The following is a 23,378-nucleotide window of genomic DNA, read 5'->3' on the forward strand; positions in this document are numbered from 1 at the left end:
TGCGAGTCATCCACAATAGTGTTATCTGTTTGCATGTGAAAGCAAATTAAGGCTCAGTTTACACGTCTTAGGATCATTGTGCTGCAGTATGATTTAAATTCACTGGTGGCGAAATGGATTCTCATGTGGTTGGTATGTCCGGTATTGATTAGGTTCAGTTAGAGCAATGTTCAGAAGTTGTATTAATGAAGCTGAAGGGTAGAATAATGAACTGATACTATTTTAGGTAGAAAACTTTCAGTTAATTTTACTGAGACTACTGAAGTTGGCTTTTCAAGGAAAAAGAAAGAAATGTTTGTGGGATTTCTGTAAAACAAAAGTACTCTGACATAACCCACTATTATTTTGTTCTGAATTACATAGTTTAACATGAGGTAGTAAAACAGCTCTTACAATCCCATAATTGCACAGCAAAGTGGCATCTGCTTTATAGAGCTTTCAGCAGCTCACACAACCTAGGATTACCAATTTTTAGTCAACGTATTACATTAGGAGTTGGTCAAAACATTTAAATTAAAACAAACAACTAACTTTATTAGCCATACTTTCAGACTCTGTCTGTGTCCATTTATGCACATTATTCTTGATGGCATAGTCTAGGAAAGAAGTGTGTCTAAGTACAACCCACTGAGTTCTTACTAGACCCTGGAGTTATTTTTAATGTTGCTGTTTTCCTTTCCCAACGTAGCCCTGTAGGTGTGTGATATCTGCAATTTTAGAAGGCTCTGTTTCTTCCTGTCACCCAGATCCTGCTGGACCCTTTGCATCAGATGTCTATTAGGCTTTCTGGGAAGTCCCCTGGAGGGCTGATGACTCAGGCTGTATGCACCGTACAGCTTTTTCATTTTAGAATATGGGTAGTGGAAATCTTGCAAGTTAAAATGAACCTGCCACCTTGGAAAACTGAATGGATTTGTTTCCCTTGTGCACTTGTTGGATATGAATCTGTACCAGAGATTTATTCTGGATCTCTGTGTTCTTCCTGTTAAACCTTTGCTGCCTTGCATAAAATAGTTTGAGTTTTCTCATAAGAAATGAGGAAAAATAAAATTAAATATGACCCTAACCTATTGGTTTAACACTTGTGAGAGCAGCAAGTCCCAGACTCACCTAAAGGGCAGTTAATGTGTTTTAAGTGGTATTACATTAACACTCTTGCAAAATAGAGATGCCCACCAATAAACTTCAAAGAGCAAACAAGAGCTCCCTCTCTGTCCTGAAACTGTCTAATGCTGCCATCTTCTCTGTCCTTTTCCTTCTCTGTCCAGCCAGAAATAATTCTATCATAATGTGTATTTGAAAAGCTGTGTATCTAATGTGAGTCATGTGTTCAGGATAATGAAATTCCAAGCTAAATGTGGTTCTCTGATTTCTGTTGAAGTTGGCTGAGAAGAGGCTTTCTGTAAATTACTTGTCTGGGCTTGCATGTCTTGCCTTGCGTAAATAGTGTGTTTTGTTATTTTATGCTGCATTAAGGGCCTGTAAGGTTGCACTCTGCTGGCTTTGATTGGGAATTTGAAAAAGCAGCAGGGCAGCACAGAGATTCTTCAAGTTGTAATGCTTTATTCATTTCTGCATTGTGGTGCTACCCTCATCTTAACTTATTAGTACAAGTTTTATGTATTCATTCTAGTTATGGACTCTTAAAACCTGCTTAAACTCAGGTTTGTTTTTCTACTAAGGCATGAAATGACTTGTGTTCTTGTAAGAGACTGTAATCTAAACACTGGAACATTAAGAAGAGTAACTGGTAAAATAATTTTTGTGATAATGTGCTTGACATTTCTAGAAGTTAAATCAATTCTGAAGTTTCCAGTCACCAAACATCATAAGTATGGAAGATGAGTTGTTTTACTGTTGTCTTTAGCTTTTATTAATGTCATCTTTCAGTTCCTTTCCCAGCCAAACAGGCTAGAAGTTTGTCCTTGTTTTTTAAATTTTTGTATGAAAAGCTTAACTTTAACTTGATCCCAAAATTGGGACTTCATGACCTTTGGAAGGCAGTTCTTAATTAGATGTTTGGCTTGAGCATGATCCAAGTGCCTTCTCTGAAGTTAAATCCTAATATGATATCCTAGACTTGAGGAGAAATTGCTGGTGGAGAGGAGACGGCATAAATTATTTCAATAATTTTGTGAACATTATAGAAACAAGAGTCTCAATATTTGCCATTTAATTGAATGCTTACAGGTCTGTAGTGGATATCCTGTCCATGCCCTGGAAAAGAAAAGTTTGGGTAAAAGGAGGTGCTGTGTTGGGGCGATTTGTAGTGGATGTACGTAGACGTATACATAGAGCAGTTGAGAACTGGAAGGTGGTCGTCAAAGAGAAGAAGCCACAGCATCAGACAGTTTCACATCTGTACACAGTTTACCTAAAATAAGCAAAGTGAAGAAAACTCTACAGGATTTACCCCAAATTTGAAGCTGTAGCTTCTTAATTGCCTTTAAACTTTTGTCTCTAGGCTGAACAGGCTGATAGTCATTGATGCAGCCCCATTTGGAAAGGTTGTAAAATGCCTCTGGAAGATGAGAAGAATACCTTTGCTTGTGTTACTGGGATAAGTTGTATGGTCTTGCTTAAGAGAAAGATGTGACAAGAAAGGAAGGTGGTCCCATCTCTGTCTCTACTTGTGAATGCTGGGAGAATAAGTTTAAACTTAGCTGGGCCTCATGTGGAGGTTTGTGAAAACACTGAGATAAGCAGTGATTGGGAATCTTGCTTTATGTTTCTTGGCTCATGAACTTACCCCTTGGTCTACAGCAGGGTGCCAACTCCCGCTAACAAAGATGAGTCAGGAGAAGTCAAATACCCTGCAGAGTCAGATACCATGCCACATACAAACATTTGTTCTATGGTTTAAGTGCACATCTCTGTTTTGCCATTTCACGTGTTTTGTAAAATTTCATGTCTTGAAGAACCAGGATGGAGCCACAATTTGTGCAAGAGTCAGGAAGCACAGGCTGCTGACTACGTGGAAAAAATAAATCTGTTTAAAATCTCATGTCATAATTTATTGTTCCCTCTCCATCCTCTTGCTTCAAAGTCAGTTTAACAGGCTTAAAAAACCTACAGCTAATAAAACTATTGGGAAAGAAGAGATCTGTTTTCAGTTAGATGTTTCTGTACTGTAGCTCCAGTGTCATGTTTGGATTGATGCCTCACTTGAAGGGCTGGGAGCATTTTAAAAATACATCTCCAAAAGCTACCCACTGAATTTGGTTTTTATTTCCCTTGTTAGGCAAGTAATTGCTAGATTGGCGGTAGATTTCTTTGTAGTAAAATCCAGAACAAAGAAAACAGCCATTGTGAAAGACTGAAGGAACTCCACCCTCCACCACCACAACCACCACCACACCCCCTCCAGTGAATTCTCTTCATCTTGCTGTAGGTTGGTTTGCAAATGTGCAAACCATATTGCTAGTTTCTGAGAGTAATGTGAAATGTCCTTAAGATTAGTTGGAATTTATGCTGCTAAACTGTGCAGCTGGTATGGGCTGGCAGGAGCAGTTGGTTGATTGGCAACTTTGCTTACTTTTCCCAGTTTTCTTAAAGAATCTTGTATTTGGTGGGACAGTAGGGACCTGCATAACCCAAATGAATTGCTAGAAACGGGAGAAATTCTGTCTTTTACGGAGGAAGGTTTTGGAAACAATAGAAAACTAACATGAATTAGCTTGCTGTACTTCATTATCTTGTATCTTCTCATGCATTTTTCCTATTTGGAGTTTTCCTTGCTTCTGTAGAAAGTCTGAAAGAGTAGTGCTGTTGACTACATGCCTGACCTCTGTCCTCTGACCTAATAACATGTTATGCCACAGATTTAGTGTTCTCACAGGATTTTTCACTGAGCGTTCTGTTTTCTGAATGTGGGAAGTTGGAACATCTGATTTCCTTTTTTGCAGCATCCAGATGCATCTGCTCATATATTCCCCATTTTCTATTCTTATATTTTATTTTCCTTGATGAAGTGATTTATAATTGTCTTCAGAAGTTACATGTGTTTTCTCTCTATCACCATTTTTGTTTTCAAAAACATTAACTGTAGTTGGACCAGAGACAGCCTTCTCCTAATAGATAACACCTGAATTTTTCTCTCAGACAGTGAAGCATTGGTAATCCCAAAATGTGGGTGTTTTTTTGTTTTGTTTTCTGCTATTATTTACTCTAGTTGGTTGGTTGGCTTGTGCACAGGAAAGTTTCGGCAGATTGTTGCAAATGTCCAGTACATACTCATTCTGTGGAGTCCTTTGCTCAAGTATGTTATTTAAAGAATCCACCGAGGGTCGGAATTGAGACTGCTGCATTGACTTCTCATCACATGCATTTAGCTGTTCTGGTTAATTAAATATCCTGTAGGGGCTTATTAATTGATTGTTAATCATATTTTTTGCATGTTGCTTTTGACACGCAAGATGTGTGCACCAAGTGTTTTCATCAGTTTTGTTTGCAGGACGGATTGGTTTTCTCATGCATTTTGTTGGGTTTTTTTAAATATTAGTTTTAGCTTGGAAGTGATGGTGAAAGTGAATTTCAGAGGAGGTGGCTGTGTTAGGATAGCCAAGAGAGGCCAGGCAGACCACAGAACCTCAGGCGATGGAGACAAAATGTGACTGCACAGCATCCACTGAGCGTTCCGCTTTCAGACTCCATAGGCACAGATGTTTTGCATTTTAAAATGTTCTGAAAAGATTTCAAAAACTTCAAATGTTAATTTGTGTTTGATTTTTGCATTAGAACTGTTGCTCTCTTACTCTTCTGATTGAAACTTTCAGAGCCGTTGAGAAGGTACAAATCTTACCACAGCGATGTTTATAGTACTTCAAGTGAAAGTCCATCTGTTATTTCTTCGGAACCAGATTTCAGGCAAGGTAAGGACTGTGGTTATAAAATAATAAATGAAAGCAAAGACCAAAACAAACAACAAAAATCCTAAAGAAAAAAGTTCAAGATGAAAAATAGATGCCAGAACTGTGACGTTAAATCTTTAGGAAGAGGCTTCATAATTACCACTTATACAAAGCTGTAAGATGATCTCATGTAATTACAACATTGTGTACAGTTCGGCATAGTTGGTAGTCTGTTCAGAAACGAGTTTGATATTCAGCGTTCTGGAAGGGGACTTGGTAGGAAAAGTTGGAAATCATTAACTTTTTACTGGAGTGCTTGTTTTAAGTAACATGCTATCTTCAGAAATGCAATGATGATCAAGTTGTTAATGTACAATAACAAAGCTTTATATGGGACATACATAATTTAATTATTTTTGTATCAGTGGGTTTTACTGTGAGTGTTAAATGGTTGATAATTTACAGGCTAAGGATTTCAGTGTAATGCAAAAGTAGTACGTAGTACAGGCTGTATGGTAAATTTAAGTACTGTGAAATCAATGGCTTAGAAAAGCAAGAGATAGTGTGAAGGGTTGTTTGCTGATAAATGGCAGGAAGTGTTTTCTTTACACAGTGGCAGCACAGCATGGAAGGAAACGCTTGGAGCATTTTTTGAAAGAAGTGCTAGAATGGTGAAAAGAAGTCAAGAGGAAAGCACCGTTGACGGAACAATCAGCTTCACAGAATCACAAGTGATAGAAACAAACCATTTGATGAAAATGAGGGAAGAAAGCAATATTTAGGAAGTTAGAGTATATCTGCACCATATTCTCTATGCACAGAGTTCCAACCCAACCTTCCTGGGTTGCTCACTGCTCTCAACCTTCCGTATCTTTGTACATCCTTCTACTTCCTAAACCAGAAGCCTAAGGAGCAGTAATAAGTAGCAAGGCTCCTGTAAAGCAATTTCCTTCATTTTGATTACATTTATAACAGGTTTTTTGTGTTCTGCTGCAAAGTTAACTTCTCCTAAGTTTGTACAGGCAAGAGAGAGCTGCTTTCTGAGTAATAGTAATCGTATTGCTGGACTTGGTGAAATGACTGTCAGAACTATTTCTGAATCACTGTGGCTGTAATGTGTTCTGTGAGAGCTTTCCTGCTAGCTCTGTTAATTGAAGGCACAGTGAGAGATGAAAGTGAAGTAGTTAGCAAAATCAGGCTCTTAAGTGTAGGCTCAGGTGCTGCTACAGGAAGACATACCAGCAATGAAGATAACTATTACAAAAAGAACAGGGTAGTATATTGCCAAAAGAAGAAGAAAAACCAAATGTGTATCTATAAGGAGTCAGATTCCAGGAGAAACTCAGAACCTCAGCAATATATATACTGGTTTCTGAACTCCGTTCTCGTGAACTGGATGCGTAATTACCTAGCTGCTCTATTTCTGTTGTGGAGTGGTTTTGTATGATGTCTCTGCCATATATGTGTCTCCACTCATGGCTGACAAAGAAATGTGTTATCTTGGAAAGGTGTCTGTGCAATTGTGTGGGGTTTTCCTTCAATTGTGGTTTCTTCTAGGCTTTCCTTAGTATTCAAAGGACTTGTGTAGTGCAGCTATCTTTGCTGGAGGAGACTGTAAGATCACATGGAAAACAGAAATCAACTTTATAACACTAGTTTGCCTAATACTGTAATGCTGTTGTGCTGAACACATGAATCTGATTCCTTTTTAAGTAATCTCATGTGACTGATAAGTCCTTGATTTTTAGACAGGATTACTCTGTGTGTGTTGTGTTCCAGTCAGCTATTAATTTGTCTTTTGGTTTGCTAGTGAGAAGAAATGAAGGTTTCAAGAGAGATGATGCCAGTGGTGCTTTGCCGGGTCCTGATGATATCTCCACATCAAGTCAAGCTAATTCTCAGAGAGCAAGGTAAACCCTGTGGGAACAATATGTCTTGGAGTGCTTTGTCTTTGTCACAGAAAGTATTCTAAATCCACAAGCAAAATTTTTACTCTCATCCCAGTTTCTGTTTAAGGTTAAAAAATGGCATGTTGTACTTGAAAGAAAATAGTATTTCATAATTACATATTGAAGCCTGAAGTTAAAGTCTAATGGTGCACAATGGTATAGAGGTAGGTATACCAGTTAGGAGTACAAATTCAGTTCCTGTTTTTAATGGAGACTGGGTTGTACTCTATCAAGTTTTTGTTTTTTGTATCTGTCAGAAGGTGAGGACTTATGTTCAGCTTGGAAATGTTTAAATAATTTTCGAAAAGTTTTGGGAAGAATGTTAATACTGATTAATTTGCCTTTTTTAAATTTAATAAGGAAATGCTAGCATGCTGATTTCTTTGAAATAAGCCAAAACCCATAAATTTGGTTGTGTGTTCTGGCAGACTCTTAGTTTATATTGTTGTGTTTGTATTTGGTTTTTTTCTTTAATACCTCAGCACTGATTAGGCAGGTAAGTTCAGTAACAATACACGGGTTTTGAATTTCTTTTTTTCCTGTGCTATTTACTTGAATGTTACATGTGTTTGAGTTGGTGGTGGTGTTTGTTTTTTTTTCAAGTGTTGTTCATCAATACTGCTTTAAAAAGTAGGTTCTGATTTGTACATAACCTTAATACAGCATCTTTGTACAACAGAAATGTATCTTGACATATCTGTTAGGTTTTGAGAGTGGTTCCATTCTGAATGTTTCAGAATTTTTACTGATACTGACCTTTTGGAGGGAAAATTTTTCATGTAGTCTCTGCCAGATGCTGAATCACCTTGGAATATTTTATCCAAATAATTCAAATCATTTTTATAGTGGGGGACGGAGAGGGGAAACAAACCCACTCATGTTTTCCTCCTCTTCCCTCACCACATTACAACAACAGATCCTTCTCTCAGCAGCTTTTTGTTTTGCTTGGGGTAGATCAGCAGAAAGATTGCTGCTGTGCTCAATATTTTAGAATATTTTTATGGTTTTGGCATAAGTTGAATAGGAATCCTGCTCTAGCCTATTAAAGAAGCTTAGAGATATCCGAAGATTGGAACTGTTGCAGGTGATATGGCAAGGCTGTCAAAAGTGTCCATTGTGTTCATTTAACATATAAGGTTATGTGCAGTGCGTAGGGCTTAGCGCCGTCCATTGAACACGGAGATGAAAATAAATTAACATCTGCTTCTTGCACTATATTGTGTGCTTTAAATGGATATGGGTGGCGGGTGAGCTGTATCTGAGTGCAGATGAACAAGAGAGCAGTTACTTGGAAATCTTGCAGCTTTTGGTGACCTGCTGAGCAGCAACATTGGTTTTATTACTACCTGCACTTTGCCTGAAAAATGCGGTCCTCTAGAAATGTATATATTGGTATTTCTTACAGGGGAGAAGTATTTAAGCATTACTTAGCTGGGTCAGCACTGCTTTATTGGCAGGAATGTGGTATGTATTCATGTAATAGCATATATGATGGACTGCAGTGTCCAAGCAGTGTTACAAATCCAGCCTTGCTCAATGTAAGAGGATTTTGGCTAGTATCTGAGTATTTAAGGTGAATTTTGAAGGACTTGGGTTGCAGGTTTATGTTCCATGCAACCCTGTCAGAGATGTAAATTTCAGCTTCCCAATTAATGCTGTCTTAGCACCACACTAAAATGGCAAAGTAGGCTATTACTACTGTGTGTACAGAATGAGCATGCAGCTATCTTAACTTACTTGCCTTTGTTTTATTTTTTTGCTGAATACTGCTAAGTCAACCTTCATTCTTCTTTGACTTGAACCCAGGAAAGTTGCCAATTCAACACTGTAGCTACGCTTCGAAATAAAACAGCAGTAATTTGTGGATGCTGATAGAGAACTTTTGTTCCTATTTACAAAACATTTCAGAAACAGAAAGTAGTGAGTTACATTGTTTTAAGTTAATTGTTTATTATGCAGGTGAAAATGTCTTGGTAAAGCGGTACATACTTTCTCATGGTTCGTTTTATGTTATATTGCTCCGTTAAGACTGGTACCTTTAGTGGACGTAATCTGTATGTGTGAAATCTAGAAGGAAAATACTGGTTTGTAAGTGCAGCATAGACTCGCCTGTTATGCTTAGCAATGAAATGAGTTTTACATGTGTACGCAGCTATGAAGTCTTACTTCAAGGCTTAGTATCTGACTGAATCTCCTGTTTCTGCTGGCCTCCTCCCTGTCCCTTTGTGAAAAGATACAACTCTGTACCTACACAAAAATGCCATGGTAGGCTACCACACATAGTTCTTCACTGGCTTTCATAGAATCATATAATCAATTATGTCTCCATTTTCCTAAGATGAAAAAGCTTTTATTTATTTTTTTCTTTAAATCAAAGTACCAGACTAATAAGTATATCCAAGACAAAAAATGAGGCTGAACTCCTAAAAGCTAGTTTTACAAGCTTTTTTTTGTAGACCTATTGAGAAACAGGAAAGCAGCCATGAGCAGAATTTGATCCTAAAATAATACTTATATAATATCTGTTAATTATGTGAACTGAATAGAAAACAGTGCGTGTGTGCTCCGTCTTTCTGTAACAGCTGTTAAAACTTCCCACTGCTAACAAGTGTAAAAAAGGAATACTGTCAAAGATGGTAGCTAGTTAAGCAGGGAGATTTCTAAGAAAGTAACAGAGGTTGGAACTAGATGATCATAAGGTCCTTTCCAACCCTAACTTTCTATGATTTTTATCCAGAACATTGAATGTTACTGCTTTAAAATGTCTGGTGTTGCAGAAGACCATGGCTTTTATAAGTTTAGAAACATAAGCTCTCAAAGTAAAACTTTTTGATAACAGTTCGAAGGAGCATAGTCTCAGTTTACGTTTTTTGGCTGATTGTTTGATTTCAGGGTTTGGAGAAGTTTATCCAACTTGATCTGTTACTTGAATTCCACCAGCACTTGGGAGCATGTTTCAGTCTTTTTCTCTGTGTTCAGAGATACCATCTGTACTTCAATACATATTAAATTTACTGCTCCTGTGGCATGTCCTTAGAGGCAGTCTGCTTAATTATCCTTGTAAAACTGAGTTGTAAATCAAATAGGCGGATTTGGATTTGGATTTGACAGAGTCTGCCACCAATGATAAAAAAACCCCACCAACCCAAAACCAAACGAAAACCAGACAGTGAAGCTGTTCAGAGTTATCAACGAGCATGATTTGTGCTATTGTGGTGGGCTGGCCTGCTCTTAAACTAGCAGAAGCAGTGGGTTTTTCAGTAGAACACTCAGCATATACTCAAACCCTTCTCATGTTCTGTGACTGTTGTTATCCTTTAAACTTCTTAGAATGCTTTCCTCATGGCAATGGATACTTGTGTCTGTGTTTCCTCTTTGCTTCTTGTATTCCTTATTTCCCCTTCCTCCGCACTCGCCCTTTTTTTTTTTCTTTTTCTTCCTTTACTTTTTCTTCCTTTTTCTCTCCAGGAGCAGCAGCCGACATGGAGCTCTTCCTTCTGTTGCCTTTTCCTTCCACTAGATTTCATTTCCATATTGTTCCTACCTTACCAAAAGGCACCTGTCTTTCTCAATCTATTCCTGACCTTTCCACTGCACTTTATCATTAGAGAATGCCTACCTGCTTCCCTTCTTCCAGCTTTCTTCTCTGATCCAATACTTGGTAAGTACACTAGGTGAGGAGTTAATTCACTTTCCTCTCTTACAGGAGTCAGCCTTCCAGGTGGCTGCTCAGGATAATAAGTAACTCTGAAATTCTGGTTTGCAATCAGACATTGATAAAAGTACAGAGTAGCAGCCAAGTACTTGTCAGATGAAGTACCATAGGAAGCTCACTTCTATGATCTTGACTGTTAGGAATGTAATTTGGACTTTTGTTTTTGTCGGAGTAGTAATACTTGCATATTCTGAGCCTCACAGAAGAGATCTATCAATAGTATCTCTTCTCCTGTAGAATGAGAGATGCGTTCCTTGTCTTGGAATCTGAAGAGTGAATCATGCTTATGCCTTGCATAGAAAATTGACAATCTGACCCAGCCATAGTTGGTTTTACTTACCCAGGATGCTGAAGTGTACTGATTTCTGGTTGGTGACACTGACTATGCACTAGGTTAGAAAGCTTTTTAAACCATTTGGGTTTTCAACTTCCTCCCTGGAAACACCATACCCACCACAATTTGCAGAGAAACTAATAAATACCAACAAGGATGATAAACCAACATAGTGATTACTGCTTTATGCAGTAACTTTTGATTGCTCCTATTGCACTGAGCTGTATGTTGTTAAAAAGGCAAGGGTTTTTTTTTTCTGCAGTAGGGGTTTTCACATTAGCAAGTGTTTTCAGATGCAGCCAGTTGCAACATGTCTATCTTTTTCATATCATCTTTGGAAGTTCGTAGATATTTATGTTCAGAAAGTGTTTGTTTTTGTTTTATTTCAGAGCCCATCCTTAGATCTTGATCTGAAACGTGCTTGTGGGTGTATTTAGCTTAGTTCATTGTGGATATTCCCACATATGTCGATCTTAATAAGCTTCCTCTTGGTGAAAAGCTAAGCATGTGCACAAGTTTTTGCAGGTCTGAGGTCTTTTCTTACTACTTCGTCCTTTTAGGTGCACATTATGAAGTCTGATGCAGAAAAGAACAGAGAAGGGAGAAAGGAAGCCATGCTTTGAAAGCCCTGCACAATGGAAAGGATAATGGGCTTACATTAATACATTTTTCTGTAACTACTCTGAACTTCCCTGAAATTTCATTAGAAGAACTTCAGCATTGTTTTGCTCAGTTTGTGGTGCAGTAGTGGCACTTTATTGTTTGGACTTCCATGATAATGTAACTCTTCTTATTTTAGTGCTGAGTTTGTATGCTAACCAATGAAACTTCAGCATTAAAAAAAATATAAGAGATTGCAGTGCACTGTTCACACCGTTGGCATTCATTAGAAATTTTGCTGTAAAAAATGAAAAAAAAATCATGTCTACCATTTAGCCTAGACAACTAATGTCTAGACAGGTGCATTTTCTCTTAGTTTATTAACTAATTTGTTATTCACCAAACATATCTTTAGGTCTTTTAAAGGGTAGTTACTTAAATATAATGTCTTTAAAAGTCTGTAGATTCTTTCACTGTGAAGGACTGTATGTCAGTGCCAGCACAGGACTTGCTCTACATTTATCTGTGTTCTTAAACTTCAGTGCAATGATATGCAGGCTTCAAGTAAACCTTCTTTACTCTTTCATGTTTTTCATTACTCCAGTATACCATAGAATCATAGAATAGTTAGGGTTGGAAAGGACCTTAAGATCATCTAGTTCAACCCGCCTGCCATGGGCAGGGACACTTCCCACTAAACCATGTCACTCAAGGCTCTGTTGAACCCGGCCTTGAACATCGCTAGGGATGGAGCATTCACAACTTCCCTGGGCAACCCATTCCAGTGCCTCACCACCCTTACAGTAAAGAATTTCTTCCTTATATCCAAAAATATATACCATCTAAACTAACACTTAGTTTAGAATTACTGGAAGTGGTTTTTTGGTGGATGGAAGTCTTGTTAGTTTCCCCTGTCCATTTATGTTTAAAAATTGCCCACGTATAGTTACATTAACAGAAAGAGAACATTGTTTTGACTTGTTTTAGGATTTCTAAAACAAGTTGGTTGGTTTATATTTAGCTTGAGGTTTAAAGGTGTTTTTCTGTAAGCGTGGAACAGAGGGAGGGGAAGTAGGTTTCATTTTTCTTGGATTTCTTCATATTTCCTAACCTCCTGATTCTCAAATAAAAAAATGGCTTTTGTTCATCAAAAATGGGACATGGATTTCTTTCCTTCTACAGAGAATAAAATTGGCAGGACATTTGGGATCCATACCTGCTCAGCAAAGAACTGGAGAATAGATGGCTGTGTTTTTCAGACATAGTGAAAATCTGGGAATAAATAGCAGTGCTATGCGAAGAGTTTGTAAAGAATTGCTACAGAGAAAGTGATTCGAGAAATACTTACTTATATAAAGTACACTTATTTTTTTTCTTTAACAGCGTGGTTTTGAGCACGCCTTTTTCACAGTCCCTGCTTGAACCGAGGAATTAAGAGATTTTCAAAGCATTAATTATTTTTCTTCCTCCCGTTCACTGGGTTTGTATTGATTCACTGGCTTTGTAATGTCAAGTATTTTTTAGGCTGCAGCTGAGCTTTTACGTTTGTATGAATAAATGACAAGCAGCTGTAGAAACTTGGCAAGTTTGCTCATTTTCTGTATTGGTGAATTACCGTAGAGGGCTAACCTCCTGGCTGCTAAGTGTTCTGTTTAATGATGTATTTGATAACTAGTTTTTGTGTTCTGGGTTTCTACTTAAGGGCTTAAAGCGACAGAATATTTTAGGCCTACCTACTAATGTCTTTTATCCCCTCTGACTATACCATAGGCAACATGAAGCACCATTTGAAGGCAGTCTAGTAAGTCAAGAAGTGATGCTTAAACGTCAGGAAGAAGAAATGATGCAACTGCAAGCTAGAATGGCTCTCAGGCAGTCACGACCTAACCTCTACCCAGGAGATGCAATTAGGTCCTCCATGCTTGACATCACCAGAGATCCACTGAGAGAAATAGCCCTGGAAACAGCCATGACACAAAGAAAACTGAGGGTAATGCCCTGATCTCAGAGGAACTCTTATTTGTGTTGAAACAGAGCAGTATCTTGAAAACTTAATATGTGGGATTCGTAGACTATGTCCTGTAACAGTCATTATCAGATTAAATACTAGGTGTCTGGTCTTGCCCTGATAGGAAGGACCTACTGTCACAGGGTAAAATTCTGAGGTTTTGTGGCATTAGTGGCTACATAGCGTAAAGCAGTATCCAGAGATGCTTAAATAGATAGCAAGCCTTGACAAAAGATTGCACTGATTAAACAGTGTGGCGTCCTAGCAAAGGTAAGGTGTAGTTTTCTCCTATGTTCTGTGGTGTTTTCAGCCACTTCAGTTTGCATTTATTTCTCTTTCTGGAATGTGAATGTATCCCACCAGCATCAAAAGTTATTAAATGAGCAAGTTGGAAAGGTAAAGAAAGGCAGAAAGGATTCATTTGGCCTTTGGGTTTACCCTGAATCACCATGCAAACTCCCCTTTCCTTTCCAAGCTGTTTTGGTATGTGGATGAAATACAAGATTACAGGGAAAGAAGGAGACAGAAGCACAGGTAAATATAGTGGCTGGTGTTTAGACAAGATGATGAATGATGCCCTCTGCTGCTGCTTTTAGTGAATTGGATTTATTTATTACTATTTTTTTTAAGGATGGGAAAACTTGGAAGAAGACTCAGGTCTTGTTCCTTTAACAGTTTGGATAGGTAACCTCCTGTAATTTACGGGGTGAATTAGTAGGATGTTTATTTGTCTACAAGCAGACAGAAATTTCCCAGGATCTCTACTTGAACCCAACAGGTGGAATTAGGCTGAAATGTTTCAGCCTTCAGGAGATGAGACTTGTGTGTCACGGGGACTTGTTAAGGCTGCCAATGCAGAAAACGTGAGTAATGTCAGGCAGTTGCTTACTGAGAAAAGCCCAGATGGTCCCCATATGCAACCCCACACCCTGTATTTTAAAGGGGGACAAATAATATTACAGTGTCAGCTTTTGACCAGCAAAGGAAGGAGCATATGCAGTGTAATAACGTCACTAACACTGTAGCTTGCCAGCAATACCTGGCACACATGCTGGCAAGATGAGATTTGTTACATACCGGCTCATGGGAGGAATTCAGTACAATTTCCTAGTTTCAGTCTTTGGTTCCTCTTTGGCATTTGCAGGAGTTACCTGTGCCTCAGTCTGTTGTTCCAGCCACACAGTGTTCACTCATACTTTTGTGATTTGCAGAATTTCTTTGGCCCTGAGTTTGTGAAAATGACGATTGAGCCATTCATCTCCTTGGATCTACCAAAGTCTATCTTGGTAAGGAAGGGGCTATTCAGCAATCAGTGACAGGGAAAGTACATTAAACCAAAAAATGTGCTTTTGTCACAATTGTGAATGTTGGTATTTTTTATTTCACAAAATGCAGACTAAGAAAGGGAAGACTGATGACACTAGGCGAAAAGTAAATGTCATGCTCCTAAGTGGGCAGAAGCTGGAGCTGACCTGTGATACCAAAACAATATGTAAAGATGTCTTTGATATGGTGGTTGCCCATATTGGCTTGGTGGAGCATCACTTTTTTGGATTGGCTACTTTAAGAGGTAAGAAAAATGATTTCATGTAATTGACAGGTACAGACTAAGAATAATTGGCTGCATGGTGTTCTGAAGATAAGCAGAAACTCTCTGGCATCTACAAAGTGTCTACTTTGAGTTATGTTCTGTTGTATTGAGGCAAAATACATTCCTCAAAGAACACCTTTGCACAATAAAATTCTACGTTTGTCAAAATTATGGCAGCTCATCTTGAGCAGCCTGTTTCCTGTGGTTGCTAGTTTTCTTTCCTGATGTTTGTTGCCCTCACTCTGATTTGTACCTCTCAGAGGACATGAATGGGTTTTGGGTTCTGTTAATATGCCATAGGCATTGTTGAAGCCTCTCATGGAGGCAGACCCATTGGGAGGCATAGGAGGGCCCTAGTATAGATGAAATTGCCTTATATAAGAAGAACTTGCTCCTGAGCAATTTAGTTTTTTGCTATTAGAAGAGGCTAGAATGTTGGATTTCCTATCGGATAAGAAATGTTAGAATTTTAAAGAACCCCTGGCTCCTATTTTGTAGCTATCATGGAAAATAATTTTTATATATAGGATAATACAGATTTATAATATGATAATGTATTATAATATTATTTATATGGTTTTATATCCATATGCTTCCCTTTAACATTCATGGCAGACAATGAATTTTTCTTCGTTGATCCTGACATAAAGCTAAGTAAAGTAGCTCCTGAAGGATGGAAAGAAGAACCAAAGAAAAAGAACAAGCCCCCTGTTAACTTCACTCTGTTTTTTCGCATAAAGTTTTTTGTGGATGATGTCAGTCTTATACAGTGAGTATATGAATATATTTTTTAACCCTTTAAGCTCTGAATTTATGGATAGAAATTGGATAGTAATCAAATAGTGGAAATTTGATGTAACAGGAAGAGTACCGAAGATGATATGGGGTTTTTAGTGGTTTTTGGTTTGTTTTCCTATTCCAGGCATACACTGACCTGTCACCAGTATTATCTACAGTTGCGGAAGGATATTTTGGAAGACAGGATGCACTGTGATGATGAGACAGCCTTATTATTAGCATCCCTAGCTCTCCAAGCTGAGTATGGAGATTACCAGGCTGAGGTACACCATCAATTTCACCTTGGAGAAACTATGTTCTTGTTGCATAATTAAAGAATAGCCTGTGAGCTGCCACAACTTGGGCCTGGACTAGAAGCTCAGCTGATATGCTGTTGGCTATTTTTGCTGTGAGCAAGGATTTTTTTTTCTTAGTCTTATAACACAGGGCTGTTGCAGAATCTGTTTCAAGATCTGGGTGTTAAATCCTTTATTTTAAGTGGAAGTAAAGAAGGGCTTGAAGAAGAAGAAACCATATGTGAAATAAAGCTCTGAGTCAGGGTTGGGATTCTTACTCAGAAGCATGTGGTTCTCCAGTTGATTTGCAGTGTATGATTCTCTGTAACATGAGTATTCATGCTTCATTTGTGCACATAGAGTAGTATGTGGAGTTGCTGCCACATATATGTTTTGTGTTGTAGGTGCATGGCATGTCCTATTTCAGACTAGAACACTATGTCCCAGCTAGAGTGATGGAGAAACTAGATCTGTCCTACATCAAGGAAGAGCTGCCAAAATTACATAGCACTTATGTGGGTGCATCTGAAAAAGAGACAGAGTTAGAATTTTTGAAGGTAAGTGGGCAGCAGTTTGCTTCCTTAATCTGTGATTTAGGAAATTCATTGCGGGGAATATGGGTGTGTGGACTTCAACCAAAAGCGCAAGAAAACTGCTCAGGTTCTGATTAACATCGAAAGGAAGAAAGCTGAAAAAATATTCTCAAATGACATATCATTACAAGGGAGAAGAAACTGTAAGAGATGGGAAGGAAGTCCTTTCACGTTTTTTTCTGATCAGTAGTCTTCTTGCTTTAGCTCAAACTAGATAAAAGCAACTATTGATCCTTACGTTTACCCTGAAGGAAGCTATGATTATGAAGCAGCACACCCTGCTTTTCTTATGCCCTTTGTTCTTTCTGTTGAGAAAAAATATATTTAAATTATGAAAAGTTTTGTTGCAGCTAATACTATTTATGGTGCTTGGTATGAAGCAAGCCAGAAGTATTACCAAGCAGACTTCTGTGTGCAGGTACAAGGTCCGATGATAGGAAAGCTGTAATCACAGCTATATTTGATTTGTTCTAAAAGGACCCATCAAGAAATGTAATCATGTGTTTTGCTGCTGTTGCTCTAAGGTAACGATCAGGTCCTGCCTTGATACAATGGCTGCAAATGACTTCAGGAGGTGATGTCTTGCTGCTGAGATGCTGGATAACCATTACACTGTAATTCCACAGTCATGCTGTGGTTCCACAGTCTCTTGAGAAGGTGGTGGCAGAGGCACTGAGCTGACTTTGCCCCTTCTAAGGCTTTGGCTGAAGTGTTCTTGTAACTTAAGCACAGAAAACAAGAACAGGGGCCTTGATCCTAGCTGGATATAGTCTGTCTTGGGGGGGGAACAGCACTTAGATTCCTTCATTTGATTCATTACATCAGTCCTGTATGCCAGTACTGAAGAAACACCAGGAATTAATGACTAGGAGTGCAAAGTGAGTGAAACTGCATCTTTTAGCAGTTACAATACTTTAATGTGATCACAGAATTGCAGTGTTAATCTAATTCTGCATTTAAGAAATGGTTTGATAACAAGGGCATCTGGCTGGTTACAGTTTGTTGCCAACAACTGGTTTGTGCAGGTTTGATTTACTCACAGGCATTCTTGGTTCATGCTTTCATTGTCTGATCTTAATAAATGCTATTTTAAGTATAAAAACTTGTAATAGCCTTAATTTCATATTCTTAGATGTTTCATTGTATTGATCTGTATAGTTGTGTCAGAGGCTCACAGAATATGGGGTTCATCTTCATCATGTGTTGCCTGAGAAGAGATCCCAAACAGGTATCCTTCTGGGAGTGTGCTGCAAAGGAGTTGTTATTTTTGAAGTTCACAATGGTGTCCGCACGCCTGTACTACGCTTCCCATGGAGAGAGACAAAGAAAATATCTTTTAGTGTAAGTTGGTCTCTTTTCCTCTGTCTGTACATATCTATATTTGTATGTTCAGGTACTGTGTGTTATTCCTGCAAATTAAGCGGCTGTTCTCACTGTAGTCTGACTGCATTTTGGTTTGCTGAGCTGTGTTGGTTTAGGGGTTTGAAAGAGGAGTTTTGAAATGTCCAAGATTTTTTGTTTTTTTTAATTAGCTTGCCTCCTATGCTGCTGAGGTTCCAGCCTCATAAGAGAGTTTACCACCTGTGTTTTGGTTTGGCAGATCTGTAGTGATGTGAAACACGGCTTCCCTGCCTTGTAAGGAATGAGCCATTATGGAGATAGATCAAAGGCTACTCCTATAGGGAGAAGCTTCACCTATTCACTGCATTTCTGGGCATCCACCCATGCTCCTGTATGGGACATGGGTACTGAAGGAGCATGGGAGTGAGAATCCTGCGTTAGAGGACTGGGTATTGGGAAATGCCAGTACTGAGCGTGATTAAAAGATTCACCTATTTTGCTTTTAAATTATTTTATTTTTAAGAGCAGTTAACTTAAACAATAATGGTTGACAGTGGCTGACACTTGATCTGGACAATACCAGACAACTTGAGTGGGTACAGCATAATCTGGTGGTCATGTGTCAAGTTTTTAATGAGGTGTTGAGCTTCAAGTACTTACCTTGGTACAGATATTGAAAACAGGACTTCTAACTGTCTGATAACTTACTGAAAAGCTACAGCCTGTTTCATCTGTGATATGATTTTTACCTAGAATTGGTAAATTGAAGTTCTAAATTTATCTTTTCAGTGATTTTTAGACCTGGAACATTAACTGGTAAGATTTCATAACTGAATGGGTATCTAGTTATTTTTCTTTTGAGTGGCAACACCCCTTGTGACATTATTGGAGGCTTTTGAAAACTCCATCCTGCAAAACGTAATAGTGCTGTTTGTCATTAGTCAGCACTAATAGTAACAGAAATGAATTAAATAATAATAAAGTACCATCTCAGCTAGCCCAGAAGTAGCTTTAAAGTGCTACTTTGTAAATCTCAAATTACTTTCAACCCCAATTTTAATAGAAGTCTCTCCCATTGGTGCATTTTTGCTTCAGGAAGGTTTGAATGCTGTAACTGCACAAGCAAATACAAAATTCTTTGTAAGCTAAAAGTAATCATTGTCTTTAACTTTTTTATTTCTCCATTGTGTAGAAGAAGAAAATAACTTTGCAGAACACATCAGATGGTATCAAGCATGCATTTCAGACTGACAGTAGTAAGACTTGCCAGTACCTTTTGCATCTCTGCTCTTCCCAGCATAAGTTCCAACTACAGATGAGAACCAGGCAGAGCAACCAAGATGCTCAGGACATAGGTAAGGACTGTGATGTTGTGTTAGTTTTTAATAGCAATCTATATGTATTTTTGTAAGGAGAAAACTGAACTTGAGCTTCAGTAATTCCACTGAGTGCTACGTATGTGTAGCTCTACATCTGGAGGGTTTGAACTATAAAGAGAATCTACTAAGTAAGTTTGTTCAGGATTTGCTGGGGGGAAAGAGTTGGCAGGTCACACAAGAGCCTCACACAGCAGCTCCTCTAAAGTAAAAGGAGACTAAAAATAGGTCACTATATAGTACTTTATGATTAGATTAATGGCTTTTGGCTTTTTTCAGAAAGAACTTGAAGATACTAAGTAACAGGATTTTTACATTTTCCTTAACGTGAAATGAATTGCTTTGATGATGTGGAATTACAGATAAAATGGTGTGATCATGAGAGGGCAAATACAATAGGGAGCATTTCATGATGCTGCATCTGTAAGCTGTGGGTGTAGCTGTCTTTATTCCACTTAATGTTTGGTGGACTCAGTAAGGAACAATGCTGATGTTAGTCAATTTTCTTCAGAAATGCCATTTAATTTGTGTGTATAATATAAAATCTAAAGGTGTTCTTTTAGATAGAAGATATTAATTGGAGAATGCAATCCTTTTAAACACAGTCTGTACTAATTTCTTCACAATTTGAAGCAGAGCTCACTTGGCTGGCTGGCTGGAAGTGCTATTTTGGTCAGTCTGCCTGCTCATTCTTTCTTTGTTCCCTGTTTTTATCTATCTGCATTCCAGTTGATGTTAATCCAGACTTCCACCAGCATAGCTGAGATAGAGTTTGACCCCACTGCTGTGGAGGTTGTGACCGCTAATTTAAAAAAGGGGGGGGAAGGGAGGAGAGGCAATGTGGCAACTCTGCAGCCTTTTTTCTATTCTGTTGGGTTCAGCCAACTCAGTGAAAGGAACAGGACCAAGCCTTTGTACCATTCTCTAGCTTAGTGCTTGCTTATCCTGAATGGCAAAGAAAAGCAGCACATGAAAGGCTTTCTTGGCTAGGCAAACTTGATTGCTCTTACAGATGCTGTATGTGTTGTGCTTTGGGAGTCTGGAAAATAATAGTTTGTTTCTATGCAGTGCAGCAGATAACTTGCAATTCAGAAGTCTCAAATTTCATCAGTCATCTGTAAGCAGAAGGAAATAAGTCAGTATTACTGCTAATTCCATTACACTTGGTTATTAAAAGTAAAAACACTTCCAAAGCTTTGCTTATGTCATACCTTTACTTACCTAAATTGATTAGCCCTGTTTCTCTTTCCTTCAGGAATATATGCATAGAGCAATAGAGTTACTAGAATACTTTAAAAAAGAGAAAGTATTGTAATAAAGGTAAGAGAAAATGATGAATCAGCTAGCCAAAGCAGCATATTAATTAATTAGAATCACTGCTTTTTTTAGAGCAGTGAAATCCCAGGCAGTATTTGGGAAGCATTATTCTTGGCCTATAGAAGCATCAAGTATTTTTGGTGTGGTTTTTTTTTTTTCAGAGCCCTTAAAATATCAGTAAAAATGGTGGTTAGAAGCAAAACAGTAAGCAAAAGGGAAGGTGATAATATTATTAATTCGAGGCTGATCACCACAGGAAGTGTATGTTTTGAAGGTTCCTTATTTAAAGATTGGGCTAACAGCACAGTGAACTCAAGCGCGTGCCGATAATGCTTGCATGTTCATGGGGAGAAGTAGCAGATTTCAGAAGATTAACATACTTTGGAAGATTCTTTAAATACAGTATTAGCGTCTTGTAAGACTCACCTTGATTTCAGCCACTGAATGGAAAAAGTGTATCAAGACAAGGGAGAAGGGCCTGACATGCATAGTGGTGGTGAACAAATTTTCATTAAACATAGCAACAGAGGATGGAGGCATAAGGGAGAGCACCTTATAGCCCCTGTGATGTATGTACCATGACATGTTTTTCATGTGTTGCACGATGTCTTCAGTGACCTGGGAGAAAACATTTTAACACACGTAAATCAAATAGGAAGAATTAGGTTTGGAAAATAAAAGGAAATTGCCTCTTGAGTAACATTCTTACTGCTTGAATAGAAAGAGATGAGACATAAAGTTAACTGAGCACTGAGTTTTAAGATGGATATTTGGATTCCTGAAAGGACATATAGAAAACCACAAAGATGGAAGCAAGGGCTAGGTCAGCCTTATGCAGGGCAAGTTACTGTTGTGGCTAATTCTTGCCCTAGGTATTGAGGGAGGGAATGCCTTTTGGAATGGAAGTGCTGAGGTTGTATTTTCCAAATATACTCTTCTATGGGGAATACTTCAGCATGGGGAATACTTCAGCATTTAGTAAAGCTAACAGGTGATGTGTACCAAAAAGTAGCGTTTACATTTTGAGTTCCGGTGCAGCTTCCTAAATCAGCTTATTTCCTAGCTGCATGTAGAGTTTAAAAAAACCCTATACTAGTTAACCCTAAATCAGAACTATATATGCAGTTGGGGATTGCTTTTTCTCAGACTTCCTTGTGAACTGGCTCCAAGACATCAGTGAAGTTTATGAAGGGTTCAGGTGGCCTGATTTCCTTAAAGGCTCTACCAAGCAAACATGTTGCTGCAGCTTATCAAGTTTCTGTGCAAGAGCCAAGCCACAGGAACTTAACTGCTAGCCTTAGGAGGCAGTTAGGCTAATAGAAATGAGCCCTGCTCAGCTTTGCTCTGCATTAAGAGGGGGTTAGGCTCAGCTGTATTATCTTGCATTTGCTTTCAGCTAAGAACATCCATCCAGACAGTTCCCACGACTCAGCTGACAGTAATTTAATTACAAACCCAAAACCTGTTTCCCTCTGCTGCTTAAAGGAATACTAGTTCATGAGTCAGAAAAGCGTGGCAAAGGCCAGTCAACACTTTCTGTTCTGTGCTAAAACATTTATGAATGTTTCTGGCAGGGGAAGTCTCCAAGTGCACCTGAGTGAAGCAATACTCTTTAACCAGGTAGAGGTGCTGCCCCATAACTTTGCAGCTGTATAGTAACTGTGTCAGGGGCTGAGTGAAGAAAACTAAGTGATTGATGGATGGAAGTTGGGTGGAAGTAGGGGAGCCCTTTTTGTTCAAATTCTGGAGATTTGTGTGAGCAGTTTAAGGGAAGTATAGTCTTCCAGGTCACTTGGCTTGAGGACATTATTTGCTTTGCAGAAAGAGATTATGTGCCTATATATAAGGCACTTAATTTTAACAGGAAATGTAAGTCTTCATACTAACAAGAGGATAAGTATTCTGCTATTCTGTGGTTTTGGACTTCACTGTACTAGATGGTCAGGTTAGTGTAATGTCATGAACTCCAAGCTTTGCTTCCTGAGCAAACTACATGATAGTTATTTATATGTACCTGATGATTGTACATACTTTTGAGCATCTAGACAAAATACATAGAGAAAATATTTGTGCGAGTTGGTTGTTTTAAGATGCTTGCTTTACACAAGGAGGTCACACTAACACTGCTGTATAACTTAAATTTGTTTTTTGTTTAAAAAAAAACAAAATCCACAGAAAGGGCTTCATTTAGGAGCCTAAATCTCCATGCAGACTCTGTCAAAGGCTTCAACATGGGACGAGCAATCAGTACCGGTAGCCTGGCCAGCAGCACTTTGAATCGACTTGCCGTTCGACCTCTGTCTGTTCAGGCAGAGATTCTGAAGAGACTGTCCTGCTCTGAGCTCTCACTCTTCCAGCCACTTCCAGGCTCTTCAAAGGACAAGAATGAGAAGACTCCGTGGGAGGAAAGACCCAGGGTTATGAGCAAGTCATTTCACGATCTGAGTCAGAGCCACATCTCGGTTTACCCCCCAAGGAAAAATATCATTACTGCTTTGGACTCTTCCCCCAAAAAAATAGAAGACATAATGGGCAGAGTCTTTAAGCAAATGCCAAAATTTGATACTGGATCAGCAGCAGGAGCATTAAAACTGAGCAAGTAAGAGTCTCTCTGACTGCCCTGCAATATCT

The 23,378-nt window shown here is 38.5% G+C and overlaps 1 protein-coding gene across 1 annotated transcript in view; it reads left to right on the top strand.

The window, feature by feature from the left end:
* The window catches only part of PTPN13 (protein tyrosine phosphatase non-receptor type 13), a 93,760-nt gene that overhangs the window by 37,791 nt on the left and 32,591 nt on the right, over nt 1–23,378 (top strand). Inside the window, exons 7-17 of the mRNA XM_080621128.1 lie at nt 4,776–4,871; nt 6,661–6,760; nt 13,219–13,438; nt 14,668–14,742; nt 14,852–15,026; nt 15,663–15,816; nt 15,970–16,108; nt 16,525–16,677; nt 17,872–18,054; nt 19,247–19,409; nt 22,923–23,346. Of these exons, the coding sequence (XP_080477254.1) occupies nt 4,776–4,871; nt 6,661–6,760; nt 13,219–13,438; nt 14,668–14,742; nt 14,852–15,026; nt 15,663–15,816; nt 15,970–16,108; nt 16,525–16,677; nt 17,872–18,054; nt 19,247–19,409; nt 22,923–23,346 (1,882 nt within the window). The remainder of the gene's footprint in view (nt 1–4,775; nt 4,872–6,660; nt 6,761–13,218; nt 13,439–14,667; nt 14,743–14,851; nt 15,027–15,662; nt 15,817–15,969; nt 16,109–16,524; nt 16,678–17,871; nt 18,055–19,246; nt 19,410–22,922; nt 23,347–23,378) is intronic.

The sequence above is a fragment of the Psittacula echo genome (genome assembly GCF_963264785.1).
Source record: "Psittacula echo genome assembly, chromosome: 1".
NCBI lineage: Eukaryota > Metazoa > Chordata > Aves > Psittaciformes > Psittacidae > Psittacula > Psittacula echo.